General features: G+C 41.3%; 1 protein-coding gene across 1 annotated transcript; it reads left to right on the forward strand.

Annotated features, from left to right (window-relative positions):
* On the forward strand, nt 1-25,620 carry LOC129183178 (choline transporter-like protein 2). The gene is made up of 22 exons (XM_054780113.1): nt 1-136; nt 3,908-3,956; nt 4,021-4,094; nt 6,244-6,322; nt 10,405-10,489; nt 10,566-10,670; nt 11,026-11,080; nt 11,163-11,271; nt 13,149-13,232; nt 13,347-13,459; nt 14,900-15,025; nt 15,088-15,187; nt 16,132-16,224; nt 17,077-17,155; nt 17,234-17,481; nt 17,551-17,645; nt 18,624-18,727; nt 18,803-18,876; nt 20,492-20,562; nt 20,650-20,738; nt 22,685-22,769; nt 22,984-25,620. Exons 1-22 carry the CDS (start codon nt 100-102, stop codon nt 23,310-23,312), a joined length of 2,283 nt encoding a protein of 760 aa, XP_054636088.1. The 5' UTR covers nt 1-99; the 3' UTR covers nt 23,313-25,620.
* The last annotated feature ends 2,067 nt before the right edge of the window (nt 25,621-27,687 follow it).

Genomic DNA, 27,687 nt, shown 5'->3' on the forward strand with positions numbered 1-27,687 from the left:
CTCTGGACCCGAAACCGTCGACCAGTGATATTGATGTGCTTTTCTACATTTCTACATTTTCCCGTCCTGTTTGAGCGTTGAGCTACAGCGACCGTAATAATGGAAGAGGTGGAAAAAAGACCGAAGTCTCAATGCGGTAAGAAGCGGTCCATGCCGCTACTTCATTTGTCTTGTGGATGCAGTAGATTGGGTCCTTTGTTGATCAGGATGCACCTTCATTCACTTTTTCTAAAGATGTGTTCCTTTATGTATTAACAGTACATGAGAAGTAGCTTTAAACCACCATCATCACATTCATGCAATGAAAGCACTCAGAAGTAGGACAACTTCATATTTTTAAGTCCTGCAATGACTTTTGTTCATAAGGGTAATAAGCATCCCACAGCCGTCTAGTATAGTCCTGGGTCAGTTCACGTGGAGTGTTGAGTCATTCAGTTTTCCCATCCACTGTTAATTCTAATAACTCTCGCTGAGGCGCCTCCATATATGGCGAGATGCACAGCTGTCATCTCATTGAAATAAATGTAATTTTACAGTGCTAAGTGCACATCTCCCCCAGTGAATCGAAGGAGCTTCTGTTGTGGTTTCCTTATTACTTTCCCGTTGTGATGTGCAGCAGGATGGACACTTACCTATTGTGTATGGTGTGATTGAGCTTCAAGCCAATCACCGCTAGGGGCCGCCTTCTAAAGAGGGGCTGTGCCATTTCCTCCATCTCTTGCTTGTGGGTTCTAGTGATGTAAATTCCGTTGAAAATTTATTTTGGCTCGGTTAACTTAAGAGTCAGCTCTTTCGGCTCCTCCGATTTTTTTGTTGTCTTAATTTATTACCAAATAATGGGCCTCATTCACGAACATCTTCTTAAAAGTCTTAAGAAGTGTACTTAAGAAGGCTTGGGTTGGAAACTGCGCCACATTCACGACACGTTCTTAAGTAGGGATAATCGTTCGCACCGGTGTTCTTAGGTTGATGAATGCCAACTGCGATGCACGTGCATGTAAGGCCTAATTTGCATAGGTCACCGCCTATTACTTCCTATATAAGGTAAAACATGTGCAGTGCGCAACAGGCAGCTGGAGGCGGAGATGGCAACGCGCAAGGGCAAGACTGAGGACGAGCTGGACAACAAACGAAAGAAAAACTTCAATTCTACAGGTGCTTTTACAAGGAGTGACCGAACACAAGACCACCTTATTTTCACGTGTATCCACCGGTCATCAGGCCATCCAAAACGAGTCGGCATGGAGCATCATTGCAGGAAACGCGCCACCGCAGAGGTTAAAAAGAAGTGGTTTGACTTAAAAAAGACTAAAAAAAAAAGATTGGAAGGCACCGGAGGGATCTGGAGGAAACGGGAGGCGGGCCATCAATCAGAAACCAAACCATTTCGGAAACTCTAGAAAATATTTACACAATCATGATGGAAAAATAAAGTAAAAATACATAGTTTGTGTGACAATTTATTTTTTCTGTGGTTACATTTGATTAGACGCTGCCTAATTAATACAGCAGCCGCGTGCTCTGGCTCAAGACGTGGCTGGGGGCGCATGGCGTTATCTGGGGGTGCTCCGTGTGCAATAGGCACACCACGTTTCATTGCGATGTTATTCTGATGATCCTGCACACCTTCAAGAACAGAGAGGGAAGCCTGAAGCGGGACATCAAATATTCGTCGCTTTCAGCAAATATATCTAATGGTCCCTTTACATTCTCTCTCTGCGTAGCACAAGTCCAGCCAGCCTTTTTTTTTGATGAATTGGGATTTGAATATGTATTTATCCATGGAGTACATTTTAGTTGTTTTGATGATAAATAATTGTTGGGATATTTTATTTGCGCTACATTTTTTGGGATCAGGTTGCAAAATCCATCATGAGGGCGATTGCGCATTGAAAGTGCAAGCTTTGCTTGTGCGTTAGAGTCCTCCTGAGCATTCGTAGAATTTGTTCTTAGATCTAAGAACTGTGAGTTAAGAACACGTTTCGTGAATGCCAAAAATCTTCGTAAGAAGGCTTTAAGAACACATTTGTGCGTAAGAACGTTTCGTGAATGAGGCCCAATGTGTATTGTCCATCCATATCCATTCATTTTCTATGCCGCTAATCCTCATTTTGTTGCGGGGGTATGATGGAGCCTATCCCATCTGACTTTTGGTGAGAGGCGGGGTACACCCCGGACTGGTCACCAGCCAATCGCAGGGCACATATAGACAACCAACCATTCACACACACATTCATACGTATGGGCAATTTTTTGGAATGTGCGAGGAAACCGGAGTACCGGGAGAAAACCCACACAAGCGGAGATTCGAACCCAGGTCTTCCCTCTCCTGGCCAACATGCTAACCACTCAGCTGCCGTGCGGCCCATTATGTGTATTTTGTAAAATGAATTACTAATGTAAAAAATACATTAAATAAAATATTTATGATTTAAATGGCTTTATGTACACCTCAATGAACAGCTACAAAAATGTAATACAGTCAAACCTGTCTTAGCGGCCACCTGTATATAACGGCCACCTGCCTATAGCAGCCGCTGAAAAAATCCACCGCAGAAAATTTACGTGTTATAGACCCTGTGTATAGCGGTCACCTGTCTAACGCGGCGAGCGGCCACCCATTTTGTATCTCTTGGTCAATATCTGACCGCATATAGCGGCCAAAATGCCGACTCAAGGAGAAGCTTAATGCACAAAAAAGTTGTTTTTTTAAGCAATGAAGCCGTCGTGTTTAGACTTTAATTACTGAGTCCTAGTTCGACCTAAAAAAAGCCGTCTTCTTACTTTGCAATGCCGCCCTGAAAAGATTCAATGACCGCCAAAACGGTAATCTTCCCACTTTGCAATGCCGTTAATAGATTCTAAAATAGCCAAAACACCTGAATAAAACATCTAAAATATCACTTAATTGCCGACTAATTAGAGATTAGAAGCCCATTCAATAAGAAAGGAGCGATGGTATTTTTAGTTTACGACGATCTTCGCAACCCCTCCGCACTCAATTGTTCATGCACACACCCATTCATGACTGCTTCACGCGTATCCTGTACATATATCCTCGGGCTCGTTCTAAAATTTGTATTTCTTGCTTTTAAAATAGTGTTTTAAAAAAAATCAAAGATGGAAATTTGTGACGTTCTGCAGGACAGGAGCGAGCGTCCCCTGTCCTGCGCTCTTATTTGGCGGGCTGTGCCTTCTCTGGGGAAGAAGAGGCAGCCGCTTCATGCCTGGTGGCTGCGCAGCTGCCGTCAATTAACATTTGTGGCGGATAAAAGGCCAGCGCCGTCGAATGTGCGGCGCTGGTTCATTGTTGTTATTGATATTACTAGTTTTCTCACCGGAGCTGTTACCTAGATTTACCTACCTGTTTATGCGTCAACAGAGCGTTTTCCCCTATGTCTCTTGGTTTTGCTTCAGTCTTTTTGTGAATACATGTTAAATTGTGCGCACAAATTCAAAATTGTTGCCAACCCTTCTATAGCGGCCACCTGTCTATAGTGGCCACTTTTGCCGTTTCCCTTCAGTGGCTACAGACAGGTTTGACTGTATGTTATAAAACACAAAAACAAACACCCATCTCAAATTAGGTCAAAATAGGTCAAATGTCTCCATGCAAATTTCTCACGACGGCATCGGCTCTCAGGAGCACCACAGTTGTTTAACCCCGCCCCTCCCCCTGTTCAGCGTGGGCACAGAGACGCCGTCACACATCTTGACCAATGACATTCACCCTTAACAGACAAAAAGACGAGGAAAAAACAAATCAGCACCCAATCGGCTCCCAGTCCTTCACTAAACATTGGTTTCTTTTTTCTCCATTAGTGTTGCACACTTCAAGTGATGTCAACAGTTGAAATTTCAGTGATGAAAAGACAATAATGAGCCTCTTGTTTTTTGTAATTCCCAGGAGAAGGCAAACAATTTGACCCACACTTCAAGGGGCCCATTCACTACAGGTACCATGCCATTTTCAATCAGAAATTGATTTGAAAATACTTATTGTAATTTTTTTCTCCTCAGGGAATGCACAGATGTTCTCTGCTGTCTTCTTTTCATTGTGGCCTTGGTGGGCTACTTAGCTGTGGGAATCATTGGTAAGACTATTGACCCCATTAATGTATTGTGATGTGTATAGCTGTTGAAACACAATCATACCATTTTCCTTGCACACCATAATTAGTTCATTGAATGTTTGTCCATTGTTTTGTAACACAAACACTTGCTCATTCAGTAGAGGTCCAATACAAGATCCGTATTAAAAATGATAATGCTCAGTTTTGACCGACACCGTCAAGGATTGATTGACTGTCCATGGAATCGCAAAATCAAGTCTTATACTTGCAGCCTAGAGATTTATGCACGCAAACCAGAAGGTGGCGCCAAGCAAGCTACCTGTATCATACAAGCAACTTCTGAGCCCATTTTTTCATTAATTCTAATGAAAATGCCTGTCGCGATAACAAAATTGAACTGTGTGTATTTTTTACCGAAGATGAGGCCATCGTCAACGTGGCGTCTCTGCTTAAGTAAGCGTCGACTGTTGATACCAAGGCTCTGCTGCACCTCCAGCGGTCATTTTTTTTCCCAGTTGGGAAAACCGAAAAGGATGGTCGTGTTTCAGGTGGCATCCAAGTTGGCCGTGTTACCGTGCTTCCTCGTCACTACTTTGAAACAAACGCAACAAATGGGTTTGTCGGTGTTCATGCGCTCACCTTGTGCTTGCACTCTGCTTTTGGTTGTTTACAATCAAGTAAAACTGCATTTTATGTCTTTTATTCTGTTTATTTACGTTTGTTTTACTTAACCGGATATGACGTTTACGTCCATTGCGGAACCTTTTACTTAGCTCCGTTTTGGTGGAGGTCATAAGAGGACAGAAACATCCAATGCAAATGAACTCTTTTAATAATAATTAGTAATAAGACAAGCCCCCACTATATTACATACAGTATATGAAGTATGGTTATTGACCATGTATGTTCATACATTTAAAAACTGCTCACACTTGAAAAAACATAAGCCTTTTTATCTTAATTCAATTGAAATATTGAACATAATGAATTGGTTAATTAATTTGATCAAAAATGTATATTTTGCGTGGTCAGATTTTGATAGTTTCACATGGGCACTGATAAAATGGAAAAATAATCATCCTACATATCTTTTATTCCAGTCTGATGTTGGCATTCTTCCGTTTGATTGGGCTGAATTTGAGCATCACTTTTTTTGTCCTCTCACGATGGCTATGGTTTAAGTCTACATATTAATTTAATACCAAATTGAAGGGGAAAGTTTAACAATCATGATAAAGCAGAATCCGAAGCACAAAAATACATACAACCAAACGGTAGAGCCTAATTTTTGAGTGACAGGTTTTCACTGCTTTGCCGTGCGTGGATTGGAACACCAATATAAACGAAATCTTCATATAAATCTGTCTCCTTTCTGCTCTGTTCTCTTCCGCCGTGAGGTGTTCAGGCGCACTCATAATTGCGAGTGTTAGGCACAAAGGGGCTATCGGCATAGCCCCTCATCCACATGGAAACGGTGTTCTGGGTGCCCTGAAATGGTATTTTTTTAAAAAGGCTTCTAGAGTGGGAAAATCAGAAAACGCCGGCTTGCCGTATTTGTGTAGACACCCGACACGAAAACAGTGACGTCACTGAGCCACCGCCACACCGTCGCCATCACATGACCAGAAGTGAGTTTCGACAACAGCCAACATATCTGAATATTTCGACGGTCATGACTCAATTCAGTCGACATTCTCCTGATAGTTTGTTGTCGTATGCTCCATAATGACTCGCAGAAGTAATTCCACTTCTCGTAAGTCTAGATGAACCTCGGATGACGAAGTTGACGGACTTCTTCCGTGGTTTGGTGTTTGTGTGACGTGATTATGTCTGCGTGTCTGTTCACAGCGCCACACGTAGGTGTGCCTTGTGTATTACATCGTTTTCACTCTGTGATCCCTTCCTGTCTGGTTGGACGCAAAATGTTTTTAACCCGCCAATAAAAAATCTCAGGAGTGTTCTTGTGTGAACAGGGCCTAATTGTTTTTCATTTTTATTCACGTACCCCCTATTACAATTGGCCTACTCCTAGGCAGTAACACATGAAACATTTTTGGTGATCCACATTGTGTTGTAAAGTGCTGGCATGAACACTCAAATGATTTAACCCTTATGTTCTGTGTACGTTGTAGTCCAGTTTGTTATGAATGATAATTCTCTTCCCATACAGCCTGGTCCAATGGCGATCCCCGAAAAATGCTGTATCCCACAGACAGTGATGGGAACTTCTGTGGGCAAGGTTCCATGGTGTGAGTATTTGTATTTGTATATTTGTGTATCACGGGAGTAACGTTCCACATCTACCTGCTTTTGGCAAAAATCTGCGAGTATTTGATCAGGCCATAAAAATATCTATTTACTATGTACTGGGGCGCAACAGTGCAGGTGACAGTACGATCCCAACCTCGGTATTTAGGCTACGGCTTTGGTATGTTTTTTGTGCATAAAGAGAAGCAACTTATTCCCAAAAATGTCCAGAGTTTAACGAAATGATTTTTTTTAATGGAGCATGAAAATGAAATTGCAATCGACTGGAAGGGAATTCTCCAATGAAATGCAAAAATACCCACATAAAATTGAAAAATTGAAGGATGTGGGGGACACTTTGATCTGTAAATCAAAGATGCTGAAATCAGTCCAATGTAGGTCAATACATTGTGTTACAGTCAGTTTGAATTTCCCATCTTCACTCTTACCACCATTTTTCAAAAACGTATTAATACATTATGCTGTGGTTGAATATGGCCTACTAGTAAAACATATGCACATTGATGCAAATGTAATTTTTTTTTGCCTATATTAAGCATTTTCAAGTATAAAAATGGCTTAATGAAGTAAAATACAAACATAAGGCATTCAGAAGACGCATTCAAAGACTGAATGAACGATAGGTAGTATTCTACACCGATCAGTGGGTGTCAGTACTGTTACTGTAATGTTCGGTAGACATGCACCAGACTTGATAACCGAAACAACAGGCTTTTTTTGCAGGTTAGAATTATCTCTCAACAGGCTATTGCTACGGCCATAACCAACACCAAGCTAAAACTGAATTATGAACCCCCGGCGTCACTACCTGTCCACCCACCACTCCGAGGGAACACATTTGTAGGCAGACACACAAGCACAAATCATTTAAGACATGCTTATGTCTTAAATGGCTTATTTACACGTACATCTACTATATTGGTCAATACAAGTGTAAAAGTGACTATGTTCATACAGTATGTAGAGGGCTCTATTAATGTATTTAGGTCGTAAACAGGTTCTATATCATAAAAATATTCTATTTATAAATAAGGAATACTACTCCATTGATATTCCCCGTATCACGGTGATTGTCTAGAACAAATTGACCACGATAAACAAGGGATTAGTGTATAAGATATGTATGCTTTGTGTCATAAGGTGACAAAGCAAATTAGTGTAATACCTAATTATATATCACAAGAAGAACAAAGAACAGTGGGTGTAAAATGGGGGCCCACTTTGGACACCTCCAGTTTACAGTGTTTTCCTTTTAGGAAAGTGCAAGTCCAACAGTAAGAGTTTGAACAGGATGTTGATTTTTATTTTTTTTATTTTATTTTTTTTTTAGTAAAGTTGCTTACCTGAAGTGCAGCGCTAATAGTTGCAGCGTGCAGATGTCTTCTCATCTCTACTGAACAATGGTAGCACGCTGCTGTCATCTTAGGCACTCAATCATTGTACCTTTACAGAGGTGAAGTGTTCAGAAACAGGTGCCAGGAGGCAGGGAGCCCTGTGGGCACTTAGTTAAGGTTGTAAACAGGTTTTGGATGCTCTCTACGACAATAAAATACACCTTTTATATAGAAGGAATCTCACTTCCTTCCTTACTTCCACCTGTCGATGCGCAAGGGATTACTGTACTGTCTCTGTCTTACACTCTGTCGCCGAATGCTTTCCCAGCCTGGACAGTGCAAAAATGTACCACAAAACCGCCAAAACTGTTCATAAGGTGGATTGTCCCATGGATGGCGTACCGGATGGAACACAGTTTTACTGTGTACCGTTACATCCCGTCCTTTCTGCCTTGGCTGCACCTAGAAATTCTGCACCTAAAAATTATAAAAAGAATTGTTGGAATTGGCGGAGGCCAACGTTCACCGGGAACAAGCTCCACTTATTGCAGGCAATGTGAACCAGTCTCCTGCACCTCTCCTCACCTGTGTGTCCAAAACATGCAATAGGCCATTCCTCCCAAACACGCCCCTCCAGGTCACACTGTCATTGCCAACATAGCCAGTAGAATGCCCATGGTGGTACGTGACTGGCCAGACAAAGTGTCATTTAGAACATTAGGAGAGACCGCACCTCGCCCTGACGTGGGACGCCGGGGGTTCCCCGTGGAGTCAGTCACCCAAATCTGGTTCAATCCAGGTTTAAGACCTAAATATGCCCCACACACTTATTAAACACATTTAAGTATGAAATGTATGGGTACTCACCACTAATGGATGATCATGATGTAGCCAGTCATAGCACACAACTATGGTGCATTCAAGGACCGCCAAATACCGCCTTTCATGATAACAAATTTTGCTGGTCGATAATTGTGCTATTTTTTAGACCTTTTTTGGACCATATTAAGTTTATCGTTCAATGATGTGTCATGTCACATTTGAGCCACTAGATGGTACTCAAGTGTAGTGTAGCTGTAAGAGGCACAGAAGAGGCTTACGTGTACCTCTTAATAATACATGTAGTTGCTCTCTACGTGTGCTTTGAAGTAACACATAAAATTAGTTACTCATAAAATAATTAAAATTGGCCTTGGTTGGCTGTGCTCCCTTAACAGAGATGACAACGGACATGCTGTCACTCAATCTTTGATTTAGTGGTTATGCTACAGCTGTGTCTTCCAAATATGATACTTGTCCAAGAAAGCCTCCTTGGAAGCCTCCTCCTCGTCTTGCCAACAGCTGTGATTCCAATGCAATCAAGGCTCTTTAACTATGGACGTCACATTCATGAGTCACTTTGCATTGACCATCTATGGCAGGGGTGCTCACACTTTTTTAGCCTGCGAGCTACTTTTAAAATGACCAAGTCCCAAAGATCTACCTACTACTATATATATAGAAGTATATATATATACTATATTTATTTAATAAAAATATGACTACGTATTTATGTACGTTTTTTATATATACGTATATACGTATATATATATATATATATCAGGAGTGCACGCACTTTCTCAGCATGCAAGTACAAGTCAAAATGATCTACCTCGTTCTATAAAACGTGATATACAAAATGTACCCAGTAAACTCTATTGTGAATATGAATGATTAGTATTTCACATTCACAATTTCAAAGTTTACTTGTAATCAAAGTACTGTAGTTGCTATCATAATTCACTTCAATATGGAAATAAAGATAATTACTCCTAACTACTAAATAGTTGTGTACATAACCTGAGAACTGGTAATATGTCAGTCAAATTACCTATGTAACGTTCATTAGGGCACACAGTTCATGTATTACATCCAGTTAGCATTTGCTATCTAACATTGCCCATATACCTGTACAAGAATTTAAAATGCTGATGCAAAAGACAATGCAGCCGAAGTCAAGGCAACATATTGAAAAGGTTTCACCAACGGGCACATTTTTAATTTCATCATGAAATAATAGTTTAAGAAGCCAACGTGTAGAAAACACTGATTTCTGTAGTAGAGTTCATGACGCCAAGCAAAGCCAGTAAACAATACACTTTTTTTCGACGTAACTAGCTGCCACAAGTGAACAGATAAGTTTAGTTAGAGTTATATAGTTCATCCATAATCAGAAGAATAAAGATGAAAGTTGCATCTCCGTGTGTGGCTTGAAACACTGCGGGGGAGCAAGCGCGAATCAGGAGGGGAGCTTAATGTCAGCTGACTGATGTCATATGACAACGACAAAGCGACGTATACACCATTGACCCAAACTACCTTGGCGATCTACCGGTAGCTCGCGATCGACGTAATGGCCACCCCTGTTCTATGGTAAAGTGGAGGCGTTGAATGGGCGTTCCTTGAGCCGTTTTTTGAACCACAAATTGTGTGAATTTGTGCGTATGCCACTTTTCAGAGGTGTGAATATTTTTGTCCGTCGCACATTTTGGGTTTTTGGAGCACGCAGATTTTGTCAGATTTCCACGCACATTTTTATAGCTGAGGCCCCTGAACTGAGAATGTGGGGGGATCCACTGTTAGGTGAAGTTACACTCAGTGGGCCTGAGTCACCAGTATGTTTGGAAGAATTCTCCAAACGATTCATGAAAGTTCTTTGTAGATAATAACGTATTGCACTTGTCTTACAGGGATAAACCTTTCCTCTTTTACTTCAGTATCTTGGATTGTCTGAATCCAAACGTGCTGGTTGAGTTCCAGTGTCCCACCCCACAGGTTAGTTCCAAGACAGGATTCCATTTCTATTGTTACAATGGTTTTTATAACAGTCATCTTTTGTCTCCTACCAAAGATGTGTGTGGAAAATTGTCCTACAATGGCTATGTGGCTGAACGACGCAAAAAACCAAGCACAAAAGAATTATTACATGCAGTACTGCAAGGACTCGAATAAACAGGTGAGATCATGCACTGAAAAGCAATAGAGGCAGACGCTCAAAAGCATGCATGAAGTGCTAAATCATACTGTTCTGCTGTCATCCCCGAGGCACCATTCCATTCCATTTTCCTCCGCTTATCCGGGTCGCGGGGGCAGCAGTCTTAGTAGTGTTCTGCTGTCATCCCCGAGGCGCCACTTCTGTATATATGTAGGGATTGCTATGAGATTCAGTGCTACGTATAATCTCCAGTTCTTTTAATTTTTTGGCTTTTAAAATTGGTGGCAGCATTTTCCAGCATTCACATCCATTTTCTGAGGGAATTGCAGTCTCTAACATAATCCCTATTACAATGATTCTTAATTCTGTCACTCAGGTAAAAGTCCTTCCTAAAGACTCATGCCCTCCTTTTCTCATACCCATGGTACCCTGTAAGTGACAAGCTAGTCGCAAGTCAATATTGGTCAGACAAGTATTGCCACTTTAAAAGCTGTTATTCTTCTCCTTTTGCAGTCGCACGTCGCTGCCTTCCAGAGCTGTCAGGAAACACAACAAGCGTCAAATTTAAAGATCTTCTAGATAAGCAGTTTGGTGATGCAATGAAATATCTGAACGCGTCAAAGTGAGTTCCTTTTACCGTGTTAACATGTTAATGTTATCCACCAGGGAAAGCTGTTTTATTCAGTTACCATACATCACCTGCATTGCATTTACATAAAAGTATGTTATTCATCCATTTTCTAGCACTTAACCTGTTGTGGGTGAGCTGGGGCCTATCCCAGCTGACTTTAGATGAGAGGCAGGGTACACCCTGGACTGTTCGCCAGTCAGGGGTGGACAAAGATTCCAACTCCAACTCGCCCCATTGATGTACATACAAACACACATAACCTTAATAACACCACTATACTGAACAATATCGCTTTATGTTCTGGAGCCTTGCATAAATAAATGATAGTGAAATCATTCACGGGTGGGATCAGTGGGTTGCTGGGGTCTCACTGAGTTGCTGGGACATCACATCCAGTGGAGAGGTTGTGTACTGGGCCTACCTTGTATCACAAATCTGAAAATTAAAAGTAGAGGAATGGTGTGGAAGGTTTGGACAAGATAAAAAAAAAACTTGTGTGCATGCAATCAGAACTTTGACTAGTTGGCTAAAGTATGTAAATCTGCATAATATGCAGCTGTTTTATTGTACCATTGGTGTTGGATTCACTGTATATAATGTGAATGATGCAGATGTTTTATATTAACAGCGTTTGATTTACTGGGTCGATATGATGTAAAACTGTTGAAAGGACAATTGGAGTGGCTGGGAAGGGGTGTCATTATATTTTAAAAACGTTTTTAAAAAGTAAAAAAAAAAAAGAAAGAAAATAGGTAGAAATTATTATAAAGTGTGAAATTAACAGGTGTTCATGCTCAAAAACACATCACATTGCAACATGGGACTAGTAAGCTTGGAGATGTGCAATGTGGCATCCCTTGCTGAAAGTATCACATGTTCCATAAAAGTAACTCATCAACGAATCAGTATAATATGCACATTGTTTTCCAGTACTTTAGATAACGGGATTTTGTTGTAACGTGCCACACCGTGTCAAGTAAAGTTCATTGGCAGTTAAGCAAGTATTCAGCCATTTGCAGTGTCACCTCGATTTTGCCCACTAGACACATACGCACGCAGATTCACCTTGCAACATATGCAATTAATTGGAGTGAACTAAAATATACTCACAAAAGAAAATTGCAGAAAATATGCAGCGGTGTGAAAGGGTTTGCCCCCTTCCTGAAAAAAAATTCCAAACCTACATGGCCCTGTGTGAAAAAGTGATTTGGTTGCGGGACCAGCCTTCATTGACTATTGGCGACCCACAGTGCGGACATGTTTTTACGTAAACTTGTCAAATATCTTATGTACTAATTTGAATTTAAATTTAAAGGGTCTGTTTGCAGCGGCAATGTGGCTGCGCAGAGGGCGCAAACATTTGAAAATGTTGCAAGCATCCCGCCCTCATCCTGGTATGAGCATGTAAGCTGCATCCCGGGGGAACGCACATGCACATAACAGGGTTCGGTCGAACCCTGGTTAAGAACCACCGGCACAGACGCAAGATGCATTCACGAATGTCAGGTCGAATGTCAAATTTTTTATTTTTTTTTGCAAAGACCCTGCCACTCACTGAAAACATCTGGGCAACCCAAAAGTGAGACCCACCAGTTGAGACTCACTCTTGCTCTGATGCCAAATTGATACTGCACCTCATCACTAACAGATCATTCTACTCTGTTGGTCAGTGGGGTTTTTTTGTCTGCTGTGTGAGTCAAAAGTTGCTGTAAAGTGTATAAAGGTTTTAAAAAATGTTGCCATTGCCATAACTGATTGCTTCAGGAATTCACATTAGTGCTAAAAAGTCCTGTGGTGTCAGGTGACTATTATTTTAGAATGTCAGGTTGAATTTGAATTGAATGTTTTTTGGTTGTTTTTTTTTCCAGAAATTCCAACTATGTTGTTCAAGCTCAGTTTGTGGCCATGCAAATCCTTCAGGACTTCGCTCAGTCGTGGCACTGGATAATGGTGTAAGAACACATTACACTAACTTTGGTCATTTGTTCGAAACCTCAGCTATATTTGTGAATGAGGTTTTCTTGTAACTCACATGAGTTCAAATCTTTGGTGTCCACCTTTTTTAGGGCTCTTGTGATAGCCATGGTTGCCAGCTTTACCTTTGTCATGCTGCTTCGCTTCCTGGCAGGCCTCATGGTCTGGATCATGATTGTTCTGGTGGTTGTAGTTATCGGATACTGTAAGTCTTTTGCCTCATTTTTAAGCTACAGCATATGCACTGAAGTCGCCATGGTTACAATTTGCATTTGCAGTGGTTACCATTTGCATTTATTTAGCATGTAGCACAGGGAACTAGAGCCAATATGGGATTTTTGGGGCCAATGCCGATAACGCTATTGGGGTCTGAAAAAAGCCGACATCCGATCTATCGGCCTATATCTCGTATATTGGCTGATGACTGATATATCAGCTGATATATGAAATACTCGAAGAGCATTGATATATACCATACATGAACATAAATTCTTATAATACCTCAAATATGATTCAACACAAAGAAGCGGAAGACTACTTAAAATTTGTGTGCCTTTCTCCTCCTTTAGTCCTGTTGCTAGCTTCCTAGCATCCAAAATGTGTTTATACCGTACTTGTAAAGGTGTTTCTTCATAGCAGTCTTCAGTGAAATGAACGCGAGGCGGTGGCCCAAATCACATACACCGAAATTAGCACTTGCTTCGTTCTCCAGACAAGCTCTACCCGGGGCTGCTCACAGTTAGCTTACAATGCACCGTTCTTGTCCACAGCGGGTAGCTCAGTTTGTTTCTTCTGGCCTTCACAGCTTCATGCGGGGCTACTCAGAGCCTGTGTTCGCTTAAAGCACTTTCCTCGGCGGGTAGCTGTCTTACTTGCTTCGTTCACTGTAGTCTTAAACCTTCGTCTTTTGGAAAAGAAACCAAACTTATAGTATCACTCGGACACTGTGATCAGCAAGCGGCAACACAATGTTTTGGCATGACTATTTCAATGAAAAATATACCGAACCAAGGCAACTAGCTAGTGTTTGTTTACAATACCGCTCCTTCACCGACGTCGCTTGGGAAACGCCCCCTTCTGACCAGTTCCGACCAAAATTGTGGCTTGGGACATACGAAAATTGTATCTTATTTAACATTCGCTCGAAGTGAAGTGGAACAGTTGCATATATCTTTTATTTCACTCTCACTTCGGAACTGTGAATTGTACTAATCATAACCATAACTATAAAACTTGTGTGAAAAAATAGAATGTTCTCCTTGACGGACCCTGACAGCGTGTAGTGTAATATTGTTTAACAAAGTCACAGCTGACCATGGTGCAAAAAAAATGCAGTTTCTTTTGCCGTTTCTTTAGTCGTCTTCTCTGCAGCAGCCGAGGGAGGGAGATGGGCGGCACCTCACTGGTGTGTGTGTGTGAGGGGGAGGAGCCAGGTACTTGGGCAGGGAGCAGCACAGGAACAGAGCGACAGAAAAAGTTCATATGTCGGTTACATATTCACCGATGTTGATTAATCGGTGATACGTCATAATCGGCCCGATTAATCGCTAAATCGCCCGGGCCCTACAGGGAACACAGCCTCTTGAAATAATGATGGTGTGTGTTTCTAAGAAATGAAACAGCAAAATATGTCGTGTGTTTTTAGGTATTATCCATTGTTACCAGCAGTTCAAAGGTTTTAAAGGAGAGAATGGAGCAGAAGTGGCTGACCTGGACCTGCATACCGACCCCCTTGTCTACCTTGAGATCAGACAGACCTGGCTCGCCTTCAGTATGCTCTAATATGATTACACTCACCCACATTGTTTTAATTCCTGCATTCACTCTTCGCAGTGATCATTCTCAGCATTTCGGAGGTCTTCATCATCCTGCTTCTTATCTACCTCAGGAGGAGGATCTTGGTTGCTGTCGCCCTCATTAAAGAGGCCAGCAGGTCAGCCTAAAAAAAAAGTCTAAATTAAGCATTTTCAACCCCAAAAAATGAACTAAAATACAAATGTACAGTAGACTTTCAAATTGTGTGTACATAGTATTCTACTCTGCTCACGAGGTGTAAGTAATGTTACTGGAATTCAATTTAATTATCGGGTCTGGAACCAATGAAGTGCGATTTAAAGGAGGGATGACTACATCAGCCAAGCGCAAAAGTCATTGTGCAATACTGGGGCCGGGGTTCCTCCATTATAGCAATCTAATTTATCTTATTTCTTACATATTGTGTAAAACTAAGACATGAATAACATCAAATTAAAAGCACAAAATGAATGCCGACCCACCATCCACCAGTTCAAGTTTTTCCAGAGAGATTATTACATCACTGTTTGACGTGGGTGGTAAGAGGCAGTGCGCTAGCATGAATTAACTTGAGACAAATGTGCACATTAGCGCTCAATACGTCATGAAAACTTACCTTTATGCATTCCCACATAGTATCAGCATTTGACACCAAATATGAGGTGAAAGAAAAATGGTAAAAATACAGTAGTAGTCTTATCTGTGCGGCATGAGATAAAGTTAGCACACGCACAATGGACATGCGTCAAGTGAGACGGATGTAACAGAGAGAATCTGGCCACTTTTCAAAATAAAACATAAAAAAATGAAATAATGGAAATTATTTTTACTTTCTGTGCGGCCCGGTACCAAATGACCCGCGGCCCGGTACGGCCCGGGGGTTGGGGACCACTGCTCTAAAGTACTGTATATCCAAGTTTCATTTCCTTAGTATCTACTGTGATAAAAATGGTTGCTGAAATATGTTTGTTGAATTATCATTAATATGATGAACCGGGAGGGCAGTGGCATGTGCAGGGACGATACTAAGAAATGTATGTTTACCATCGTTAATTGGTTTTCACCACTGGTGTTCTTTTTCAGAGCTGTTGGACAACTGACGTCAGCATTATTCTTCCCCTTGGTGACCTTTTCCCTCCTGTCAGTGATCATAGCTTACTGGGCAACCACTGCTGTGTATCCTTGACCTTTCACGACGTCAGATGGCAATCAAAGATGATCCAGACAGAATAACGCTTAAGGCGCCGATTTACTAGGATTCCAACTCACGAACACTTCAACATAGCGTTGGGGGGGGGGAAACAGCAGCAAAAATGCAGAAAAATGAACAAAGACAGAAGTTCATACTATGTTTTTTTTTTCCAATTGTTTACATGCAATTTTCAAAACGGGGCTCCTTGTTTCAAAATCGTCAGTTACCTTCACATATTGCTTCCTGTTTGCTAGGTAGCGTTTTACCCAATTCAACACTAACCTTCTGATTCTGTACCTTTCTAATTTTGTAATTAGGATGTTTAGATTAATTGTATCGAAAGCTTTTGTCAAATCTATAAATACACGTCCTTCCCAGTCAAGGGGAAAACAAAACATTTATTTGTGGCAATCCAAATTTGTCAAGAAGCGCACGGAAGATTCTCTCCATCTGTCATTGTACTTGTCACATTCTTACCACAGCGACTGCCAGTTTGATCCGGCCTTTTAAATGTGCTAAAATAGACTCGGCGTGTATGAAATCATTACATTAGCATCTCTTCCAGTATTCTGATAATTCTGCATGTTTTGCATATTGATGAAGGCAAACCCACAATACGGACTGCCAGTGCTATTTTGCTCGTTTGACTGACGCAATCCTTGGTGCATTCTGTTAGTAAATCAGCTTTGCACATGGTATAAATTTATATACCATGTATTTTGGTATATACCTGTAGTAAATTGTGCCCTATGAATGATAGAATTTTGTTGATTTCTGTGACCTTATCAAATATATTCTCAGTTTGTTGTTTTGATCACCTTGACATCTTCGACCAGTTTCTTGTCCACATCCAATGAGCAGGTGTACAAATATTTCTGCGCTGATACGTCGCAGTGGCAGACTTGTGACCCTAAGGTGATGAAGCTGCCCACATCACATTTTCCATGTTTTCTTGTATGAAATATATTCATTGGGTTTTTTTTTTTTTTACAGAATTTCAACATCCCAGCTAAATGTTCGAAGTGTGCCTTTGCCTTCTACGGCGGGGAGACAACCTACCACAAATGTCTCAACTTCTTTCAGTTTTACAACCTCTTCCTCTTCCTCTGGTGTGCCAACTTTGTGGTGGCCCTGGGACAGGTCACCCTGGCTGGGGCCTTTGCCTCATATTATTGGGCTTTCAACAAGCCCGACGACATCCCCACCTTCCCCATCATCTCCTCCTTGAGTCGAGTCCTCAGGTTAGAAAATGGTTTTGCAGAATCGTTGGTCCAATTTACATGCATGATGACTTTGATTGTCCTTGGCAGGTATCACATGGGCTCCCTGGCGTTTGGTTCTATGATATTGGCTGTGGTCCAGTTCATCAGGATTGTTCTGGAGTACATGGAGCAGAGACTGCAAGGTAAGAGGATTTAACATCCCAACAAACTCAATCCACATGAATCATATTTGAATTGCTTTTCACAGGTTTTCACAATGTGATGCTAAGTAAGGCCCGGGGTCCATTCCCCCCCCCCCGGTCACTTTACAGATGTAATTATTATATAAGTTGAACAGTATTGACCCCTGCGGCATGCCGTACGTAATGTTTAATCTTGCATGTGTATTCTTTTACCTTCACATATTGCTTCCTGTTTGCTAGGTAGCGTTTTACCCAATTCAACACTAACCTTCTGATTCTGTACCTTTCTAATTTTGTAATTAGGATGTTTAGATTAATTGTATCGAAAGCTTTTGTCAAATCTATAAATACTGCAGCTGCACTTTCTGTGGTCTATAGCGTTGGTGCGTAATTTCCATCAGTGCCATGGAGGTTGAGATGTTAGTCGTGTATCTTTTTTTGTTATAGATATAGGAATCTTACCGCTGAGTTAGTTTGTCTGTAATTTGAATAATAAAGATGAAAGTTGCAGCTCTGGGTGCATCTGAAGACGTCGGTTTACCCCGTAAATCTTTGCAGCGGGGGAGCAACATCGAACCGGGAGGGGAGCTTAATGTCAGCTGACTGTCGTATGACATCTACGAAGTGAGGTTTATGCGATCGACCCAAACTACCTTTGCGATCGACCGGTAGCTCACGATTGACATAATGAGCACCCCCGATTTTAACGATTAGTAGAGGAGATGTCACGAGATTAGAACCTAGTCATAAATTAGCCGCACCACAAGTCGCAGGGTTCAAAGTAGTGGCTTATACACTGGAAATTATGATATATTTGCATGAAAGTGTTGATTAATATGCACTGTCCCTGTCTTGATTAAATGAATAAATGTACAAATCTACCCTGAAAGGGAAAATGGTACAGAAAATTGATGGATGGATGGAGTATTTCTATACCAACGTATCCTAAGCTCGGATGTAACTTTCCCCTTTTCTTAGGTACTGAAAACAAGGTGACTAAATTCTTGCTGAGGTGCCTGAAATGTTGCTTCTGGTGTCTGGAGAAATGCTTCCGGTTCATAAGCACAAATGCATACATCATGGTGAGTGTACAAGAGCGGAGAAGCTGAGCTGTAAGAGGTGTCGGTGTCCTAAGGAGGTTCACAATGTGTCTCCAGATTGCCATCTATGGGAAAAATTTCTGTTCATCCGCCCAAGATGCCTTCTTCCTTCTCATGAGGAACTTCATCAGGTTGGATTGTATTACATATTCGCATGCATTTACACTGACTTTACCAGGGGTCGGCAACCTTGAGCACCAAAAGACCCATTTTGCCGCCTCTTCCGGTAAAAAAAAAAAAATTGTCGCAAAACATTACACAGCTTATGAACTTGTCAAAGTTGTAATTTTTTTAAAATGTTACCTGTTAAAACAAACCAAATTCAACAAATAAAAGTGCAGCAAGCATGTGTAGGCCTACTCTGAAATCATTTAAATGCCTTTTTCTTGTATTCTCGATCTGTGAACGGCCCCCCCCTCCTCACGAGCTCATGTGCACCCGTGTTGCCAACTTGGCCGTTTTCTCGCTAAATCTGGCGACTTTCCAAACCCTCTTGGTGACTTATTTTCCCAAAAGCGACTAGCGACAAATGCAGAATGGTATTTGGAGATGTAAAAGTGAAAAAATGTATTATGCCGCGCCTCACTACAAAACATTGCGATGTTCTCGTAAACTCTTGAGTTTTATTTGACTTATTTGTCATTTTCTCCAGACTCAACTCCAAACTCCGTCAACTGTTTTCTTTGTAGCGAGACTCATTGCATACACTAGCCTACCTCCCCTTCCCTTGCTAATCCACTCGGCAGTCAGAACGCAGTCTGGATGCATTCACGGACTTGCGATGAGTCGGGTATTGCAAATTCTTTTCGAAAATGCACATTTCCCCTACTTCGGTATTAAAAAAAATCACGAAGCTCAACAAAGGGAGCCACAACAAGGAGGCTGAAGAGCCGCATGCGCCTCTGGAGCCGCGGGTTGCCGACCCCTGGTCTAGCCACTTTAGGTACATCTACACAATTGAAACATTGTATATTTTACACATTTCTACAACATTTCTACCTTTACAAATATGATAATGTTCACTTGATCGACATGGGCAAGTATGATGCCGCATTCATACAGTATATAACATATGTACATACTGTATGTTGGATCTTATTACATTTATCAGGTGCACCTCATCTGGTGAGTGTAGAATGTCTGTTGTTGTGTTTTGAAATGTTTTTTGCTCATTTTCTTGGCATATTGTAATTCTTAGCATGTGATGTACAGACGTAGTACATATTGGAACCACCAAATCAATCAAAACAATCTGGTCCGAGTTCCAGATTATATCTTCAAATGTTTCCATCAGTAATTAATTATTAAGATTAAACTGTTGCAATTGTGATGTGCAGGCGATGTTTCAAAGTACCGGTAACAGTAATACAAGTGTAAAATGCATAACACAAGTAAAAGTACTCCTACCTGAGACATATAATGAAGAGTGGGTAGTCAAAGAGAGCGCTACTTGTGGATTGTACTGAGCAGACACTTCCCTGTGTTGTATGTTTTGTTACCGCTTCTGTGGTTAGCATCAATTTTATTTTATTTTTTTTGCCATCACTGGTACTCTTTCATGATAACATCACATAAAACACAAAAAAGCCAAAGAAAAACACGTGATAATCCTTGAAATGGTCACAGAGTATCATGTAAGATGATGCACAATAATGGTTCTGTGTTCTTACACTAAAACAATATAAATGTGACATGTTCCCTTCACGTCATTCCACTCCATGAAGCAATTTGCTTGTTTCAACACAGGGTGGCTGTCTTGGGACGAGTGACTGATTACCTTTTGTTTCTTGGAACACTGCTCATTGTTGGAATTGTGGGTAAGCAACGAGTGAGCGTTGTACAGCTCCACAACTGACACAGTATAAACATATACTAAATTGAAGTACTGTACCTTTTCTGCACAGGCATCTTCTCTTTCTTCTTCTTTTCTGGAAAAATGCAATACGCCGAGTACAGGACTCCTTCTCTCAACTACTACTGGGTGCCAATACTGGTGAGAAATGAACATCTTCAGACCTCTGCTAAGGATTTTGACATTGGTTCAGATGAGTTAGTTTTGATGGTTCCAAATCAACACAACAATGTAGGAAGGTCCTTCAAAAACACACAAACGACAACCTGAAGTGTATTGGAGTTCACAAATGTACAGTACCTCACAAAAGTGAGTCCCATTTCTGCAAATCTATTTTCAATGGACAAGACTGAAAAAAAACACACTCGCATAAAATCGTAGTCAGCATACAGTTTGTAGTTGAGCATACATTTACTATCGCCTCAAAATAATTCGACACAGCCGTTACGGTATAAATCACTGGCAACAAAGGGGAGTACACTCCTAAAGGAAAATGTTTAAATTGGGCCCAGTTCGTCATTTTCTCTGACTTGTTCGTATTACAAGGTCTCAGGTTGGCACGTGCAAACATAGACTCCTAGTGGTGCTCAGGCACCTGCCCTTGTGCCCTAAGGTAGACTCGTAGTGGTGCTCAGGCACCTGCCCTTGTGCCCTAAGATAGACTCCTAGTGGTGCTCAGGCACCTGCCCTTGTGCCCTAAGATAGACTCGTAGTGGTGCTCAGGCACCTGCCCTTGTGCCCTAAGATAGACTCCTAGTGGTGCTCAGGCACCTGCCCTTGTGCCCTAAGATAGACTCCTAGTGGTGCTCAGGCACCTGCCCTTGTGTCCTAAGATAGACTCCTAGTGGTGCTCAGGCACCTGCCCTTGTGCCCTAAGATAGACTCCTAGTGGTGCTCAGGCACCTGCCCTTGTGCCCTAAGATAGACTCGTAGTGGTGCTCAGGCACCTGCCCTTGTGCCCTAAGATAGACTCCTAGTGGTGCTCAGGCACCTGCCCTTGTGTCCTAAGATAGACTCGTAGTGGTGCTCAGGCACCTGCCCTTGTGTCCTAAGATAGACTCCTAGTGGTGCTCAGGCACCTGCCCTTTTCCCTGCATAAGAAAAGTGCCCTGCTGGATCCCATTTTCTTTTCATAAAAATTACTCTTGGTCATCAGTTCCCCCCAAATATGTTTTGAAATCTAAAAGGGCATTTATTTGAGTCCTTGTGCAAATTCTTCCTGGACCTAAATACGTGCACTGTGTTATCTTTTCAGAGATTCTTGTACGTCACTCTTCATTCTTACAGTATTAATGACTTTATTGCCAAATTATAACTTTTCCCCCAGACTAATTTTCCAAAAATTACTACTTTGTTTTGTTTTACATAATACTGCGACTTTTTATTCTTCAAATTTGAACCTTTTCCTCGTGAGAATACAACTTTTTCAATTTGCTTCTTTTAATTCTGTCTTTATTCCAATCACATTTTTACTTTCTCGTAGTATTATTTCTTTTTCCACAACCTAATTTTCCCAAAATTACGACTGCATTTGTTTTGTTTGTCATAATATCATGGCTTAAGAAAATAACATCATCTTTCTTTGCACAAACTTTGATACTCCAATGACGTTTTTCCTCATGATGTTACTTGATTGTTGTAAAATGATGACTTTTTCTCGTGAGATTACAACTTTCTTCATATTAATATTTTGACTCTTGAATAATGACTGCTGATTTCCTATTTTTTGCTGTTTGGGCCTCACTTCGGACACCCCCGTATTAAAGTGTCATCGCTTCAGTGTGTATGACGACATTTTTGCAGAAATGTGAGAGGTGTACTCACTTTTGTGAGATACAGTACTGTATAAGCCTTTGAGGGTGTTCGTTTCGGTTGCTGCACAATCCCGCAACTCATTCATTCATTCATTCATTCTCCAAATATATTTTGGATGTGGTTTCTTGGTGATAGAGAGATCTCATGAGTAACAAGTTGGCATAATAGTGGTGCAAAATGAATGAATATGGAAGCTGTTGACATAAAGGCACACACAAACAAGACAAGAGTGTGTTTGTATACGTTCTTGACATGTGATTTTCTTTCCCAAGACGGTTGTAGTTGGATCCTATCTCATCACCAAAGGCTTCTTCAGTGTGTATACTATGTGTGTGGACACACTCTTCCTCTGCTTCTGTGAGTAATTGACATCAACCTGGTGATTAATCGTCTAAATACTTACGCCTTTAAACATTTCGACTAAAACTGAGCTTCAGCTTTTTTCTGTTTCCTGCCATGTTTCTCACTCTTCTTCTTTGTCTCCCCCACACCCCCTTGCATTTTAACACCACTTTTATTTTCCTCCTGATTTTCATTGAACCCAATCAAACTCGCCACGCTTGTGGAAAAGGTGAGGACTTGGAAAGAAACGACGGCTCGGCTGCAAGGCCTTACTACATGTCGGTCGAGCTGCATGAAATCCTCTGCAAAACCAAGAGGTCGACGAGACGTGCAGATGCTGTCGCCAAACCGGAGGAGGTGGTGGTGGAGCTGGAGGAGGGAAGTAATCTTCAACAGCAACCGGGTGGAATGATTCAACTGAGGCAGCAGCCTTCGCTCAACCGGATGAACACGGCTCTGCAGCCTCCGCAGGCCCATGACGGAGAAACGGGGGGAGAAGACCAAAGAGCCAGCAGCGAAGGAGAGAAAGAAGGAGCAGAGTGGAAGGCAGTGGCATGAGAGCAGCAGGAGAGCGTGGGAGAGGAACTTTGAGAAGAAAGAGATTTTCAAGCCAATATGAATAATACCCAGCTTCTCAAGACCGATACCAATAACTTTATACTGTATATACATTCTTTTTTTTCCATTTAGGTTTATTTTGAAGACTTTTGCTAACCAAATATAAGGACATCACTATTATTAACAAAAAAAAAAAATGGTGGCGGCTCAGAAGTGCAAACCATGGCTCCAAGGGGTTTACAAGCCGTCCGTCGACTGCCCCAGTCCCAGATCACTTTATCCCTCTGGGTTAATAAGGTTCGATGCGTTTAGTGCGATGGTTTTTTTCACGCATCGCGGATTGTCGCCGAACATTTGGTGCCACTGGCAGGCAAAATATTTCTCTGAAACTGAAGAAATCTCACTCCACCATTTGTTTCCAAGTGAGTTTGCACACAAACTCAGGCAGATTCATCACCTGACGTCATAATTCCTCATAGAACTTTTGCAATATCACCATCACTGATACTTGTTGTCCAACGTACTACACAACATCTCTCAAGTGGTATTTGCGTTCGGATCAACACGCATTTTTTTTTCTTCCACTGTTTTTTTGCTTCCACAGAACCATCAGGCGTGCCACTTTTGGAAGCATGCTTCGATTCCAGCATTTTATGACAAGTACAGTAAACCCCCGCTTTTAATCGGAGTTAGTGTCAATTCTCCCGTTCAAGAGACTCAACATTTGCAATAAAAGTAGTTCCAGCATGTTCAAGCCCAACATATCCACACTTATTTAACGTAAAGTGTGAGTAAATACAGGCACCACTAATTAATGAGTACGTCAATGAACAGATGGAATCAGTCCTGGTGTAGCCAATGGTGTGTTCAAGCACTACCGAAGGAAATGTATGGAATCAGTCGTGGTGTAGCCTACGGTGCGTTCAAGCACTACCGAAGGAAATGTATGGAATCAGTCGTGGTGTAGCCTTCGGTGCGTTCAAGCACTACCGAAGGAAATGTGAAATGTCTATGCTGGATGAAAAATTCGTATAAAAATTGCTGGCTTTCTAACAGTGGTACATGTATGCTGTTCAATTTCCTTGTACTTATGGTAATATAGTATAATATTTGATACATTATAAATTGCCTACTTATGGTGAATAAGGTGTTTTTGGACATAAGAATGCTGTGTATGGTGAACACAGCTAGTGATTAATTATGTGCAATTATCTTGCATGCACAGCAGGAAGCTGCATCAGTCGTCGTCCCTCGCAGTACTGCGGTTCGATTATCGCTCTTTCGCTATATCGCAGGTTTTCAGAAAATAAATGATGGCCATTTTGGGTTAGACATGGTCTAATAATGAATAGATATTGAAATACAAGTGAGACATCAACCAGTAACTACAAAAATATTCAATTTAAACACCGAATCCTATTATAGCGGAAAGTCTTAATGCGGTCGGGTCTGGAACAGAAGTTATCAACGAGGGACAACTACATTTATTCGAGTTCAAACAAATGTTGGTAATTTCAATCAAATACAAGTTTTTAAAAGGCATGAAAATGTATTTTTTGATCGGAAAAATATTGAACTGATCGAATCAAACGAACCATCAATTTTTTTAATTGCACCCCTAGAGTTTTGTGTGCATAATCCGCAAATTTGTCCGCCCGTGAATACTGAATCTCGAATATGAGTAAGACATAAAGGAACTCTTTGTAAAATTGCCTTGCTGGACCAGCCTAAATTTTACTTTTCAATAAGGTGTGTGCTTTATTTAAACCACAGTTGGCCTTAAGTCCTGGTTTGTCAGCAGTTTCGCCGAGGATGTTACATTACGGTCTTCAACGCAGATATGTGCTGTTTAATATGACAACGTGTTTAAAATTGCTTTCAAAGGATTTACCAAGGCAGTAGGAAAACAGAAAAAAACAAGTTTGAGCATTGAACACATTAGATAGTGGAGAGTCAAAGAAAAACAGGAGATACTGTACATAACTCCAGGTTCATACTGGTAGTGCTTTTAATTTGCTCATGTTTCTGTATAGTTTTACACAATACATAATAGGTAGGAATGTCCCATATTGTTTTTTTTGCCGATATCCCGATGTGTCAATATCAATTTCCGATTCTGTTACCAACTGATACTGATATGTGTAACATCACATAACTCATGTCGTAGAAGGACTTGACAGGACTGGGCTCAATACCTTATCTATGTATTTATTATGTATTATTGCACTGCAAATTTGACGTGACCTGTTCCTATTTTTCTTAATCTCTCATGGCTTGTCTTGGTTGTTTTATTTTGTGATTAAGTGATAAGTTCATTATGGCATTTTTGCAGAGCTGCTGTTGATTAATAAAGCATCCATCCATCCCAAACACACATCTGCTGCGAAGCCAGTGTGTACAGGATCAGCAATTAGCTACTTGACGTGGGCAGCCGTGCGCACCCTTCGCCAAGAAAGCCAGCACCGTGTCCGCCCGCCGCCACCTCCGTGCTCTTCCATAGTATCCCTATTATCGCAACCCGACCACCAGCGGTGCCCAGACTTACCACCACGCACCACTGCCACACCAAACACGGGCAAGCAAAGCATCTGCTCAAGCACGTGCCGTGTGTGGACTGCCACAGCAAGCAGGCTTCCTGCCGCAAGTCCCAAAAGGCCACAAACCCCCAAACTCTGCACAGAAACACGCCCACAAACGCCACTCAGATTGAATTTGACACAAGCCCCCAAACAGTTCAAAGCAAAAAATCAGACAAGACTGCATTTAAAAACACATATTTGGGACACTCATATGCCAAGGTACACTTTATAAATGATAATAAAAAAATACCGGCAGTGCTCCAGTACCTTCTCACTTATCTCTGGCAGTCGACAACTCCATGACAACTCAGGTCACAGCGACAGTAGATACAAACAACTTGGGTCTTGTGAGAGCCATCTGCCAGGGTTTGGAAGCTGAACATTCAAAATACCCTTTACTTTGCCCATTTCTGGTCAATATTTGTTTCCGCTTGTGACTCCACATCCAGCGCTGCATCCAGCACGTCAAAAAAAAATTTGTGCCGTTAAAGGAAATTTTTGTTAATGCATTTTTAACGCATTAAGTTTGACAGCCGTACTATGAATATAACAATATTGTGGCAGTTGCAAGCAACACAGAGTGGCTGGTGTCATGCAGGACTTTATTCTTCAACTGCTCACAACAGCTTGAATGCCCGTCACTACGCGATTTGTACCGGAAACGCGATCGGTTCTACGGATGTGCATCACGCGTCTACATGCGGTTGGCCTGTTTCCTTGTCAGTCACGTGTTAGGCAAGCCGAGTTGTACTACGCATGTGTAATCTATGTCATCTGTAGATCTATTTCACAACAGTGGCTCAACAAACCCGGGCTTTGTGCTCAAGATGCAATTCGACAAAACCTAACATCCGCAATCAGACTTAAGTGGTCCCGTGACGGCGGTTGTCAATTTACTTTGTCAAGTCCGTTTTTTTGCTTTGTGCACATGAAAGGGGGCGTTTGACGTCATATGCTACTTATCTACTTATTTATACGTATTTATTATGGAGCGTTATGAGGAGTTGCCAAAAGATTATGACTGCTAAAAGCAACACAGTTGCCGCCAAATGGGCGAGGAAGGACCGCTGACAGAATTCTGCTGAGCATGTAATGGACTAATAGACACTGATTTATTATACTTACGATACCCTACTAGTCTTTTCTTTTATTGACGCTCAACAATGCACAGCTTTGACATTTTAACGCTTGTGGGAAAAAAATCCATTTAAATTCAATTTTAAAAAATGAATAAATTGGAGAAAATCTTTAATTCTTGGAAGTATGTCTTGTTGTATCTCGTTGTAACCACTAGATGGGAGTGTTGACGTTTACGTTAATATTTCATATTGAATTTTATTCCTGGTGCTCGTGTGAGCATATCTAGCGGGCATATCTATCTGTCTCACTTTTAGATGAATAATATCATCAGGGAATGCTTTTTTTTCAAAATGTTTTCCTCCATGTCCCCTCGGGAACCTCGTACGTTCTCAATAAATGTGACGCCATCTCCGAATTAGTTAAACAGAAAAACAGTGGCACTTTCATAGCTGATTTTAAACTGGAAGCCTGGACATAACCTGGTCCCGACCAAGTTATAAGTTTAGCCTAAGTTACCATGGTGATAGCTGCTTTAAAAGAAGGGCTATATACAATCGGCGAACACAAGTCCGGCTTTCAATTCAACACAGCTCGCTAACCCACTAAACTCGCTTCGCAGAATTCCCCCCCAGTGTCCACCACAATAACAATGTATCAGTAACGTAACAAAAAAAAAACACCTATTTGTGAACGTAAACGTAGACGAGAATTGAAAA

Source organism: Dunckerocampus dactyliophorus, chromosome 6, assembly GCF_027744805.1.
Source record: "Dunckerocampus dactyliophorus isolate RoL2022-P2 chromosome 6, RoL_Ddac_1.1, whole genome shotgun sequence".
Lineage (NCBI taxonomy): Eukaryota > Metazoa > Chordata > Actinopteri > Syngnathiformes > Syngnathidae > Dunckerocampus > Dunckerocampus dactyliophorus.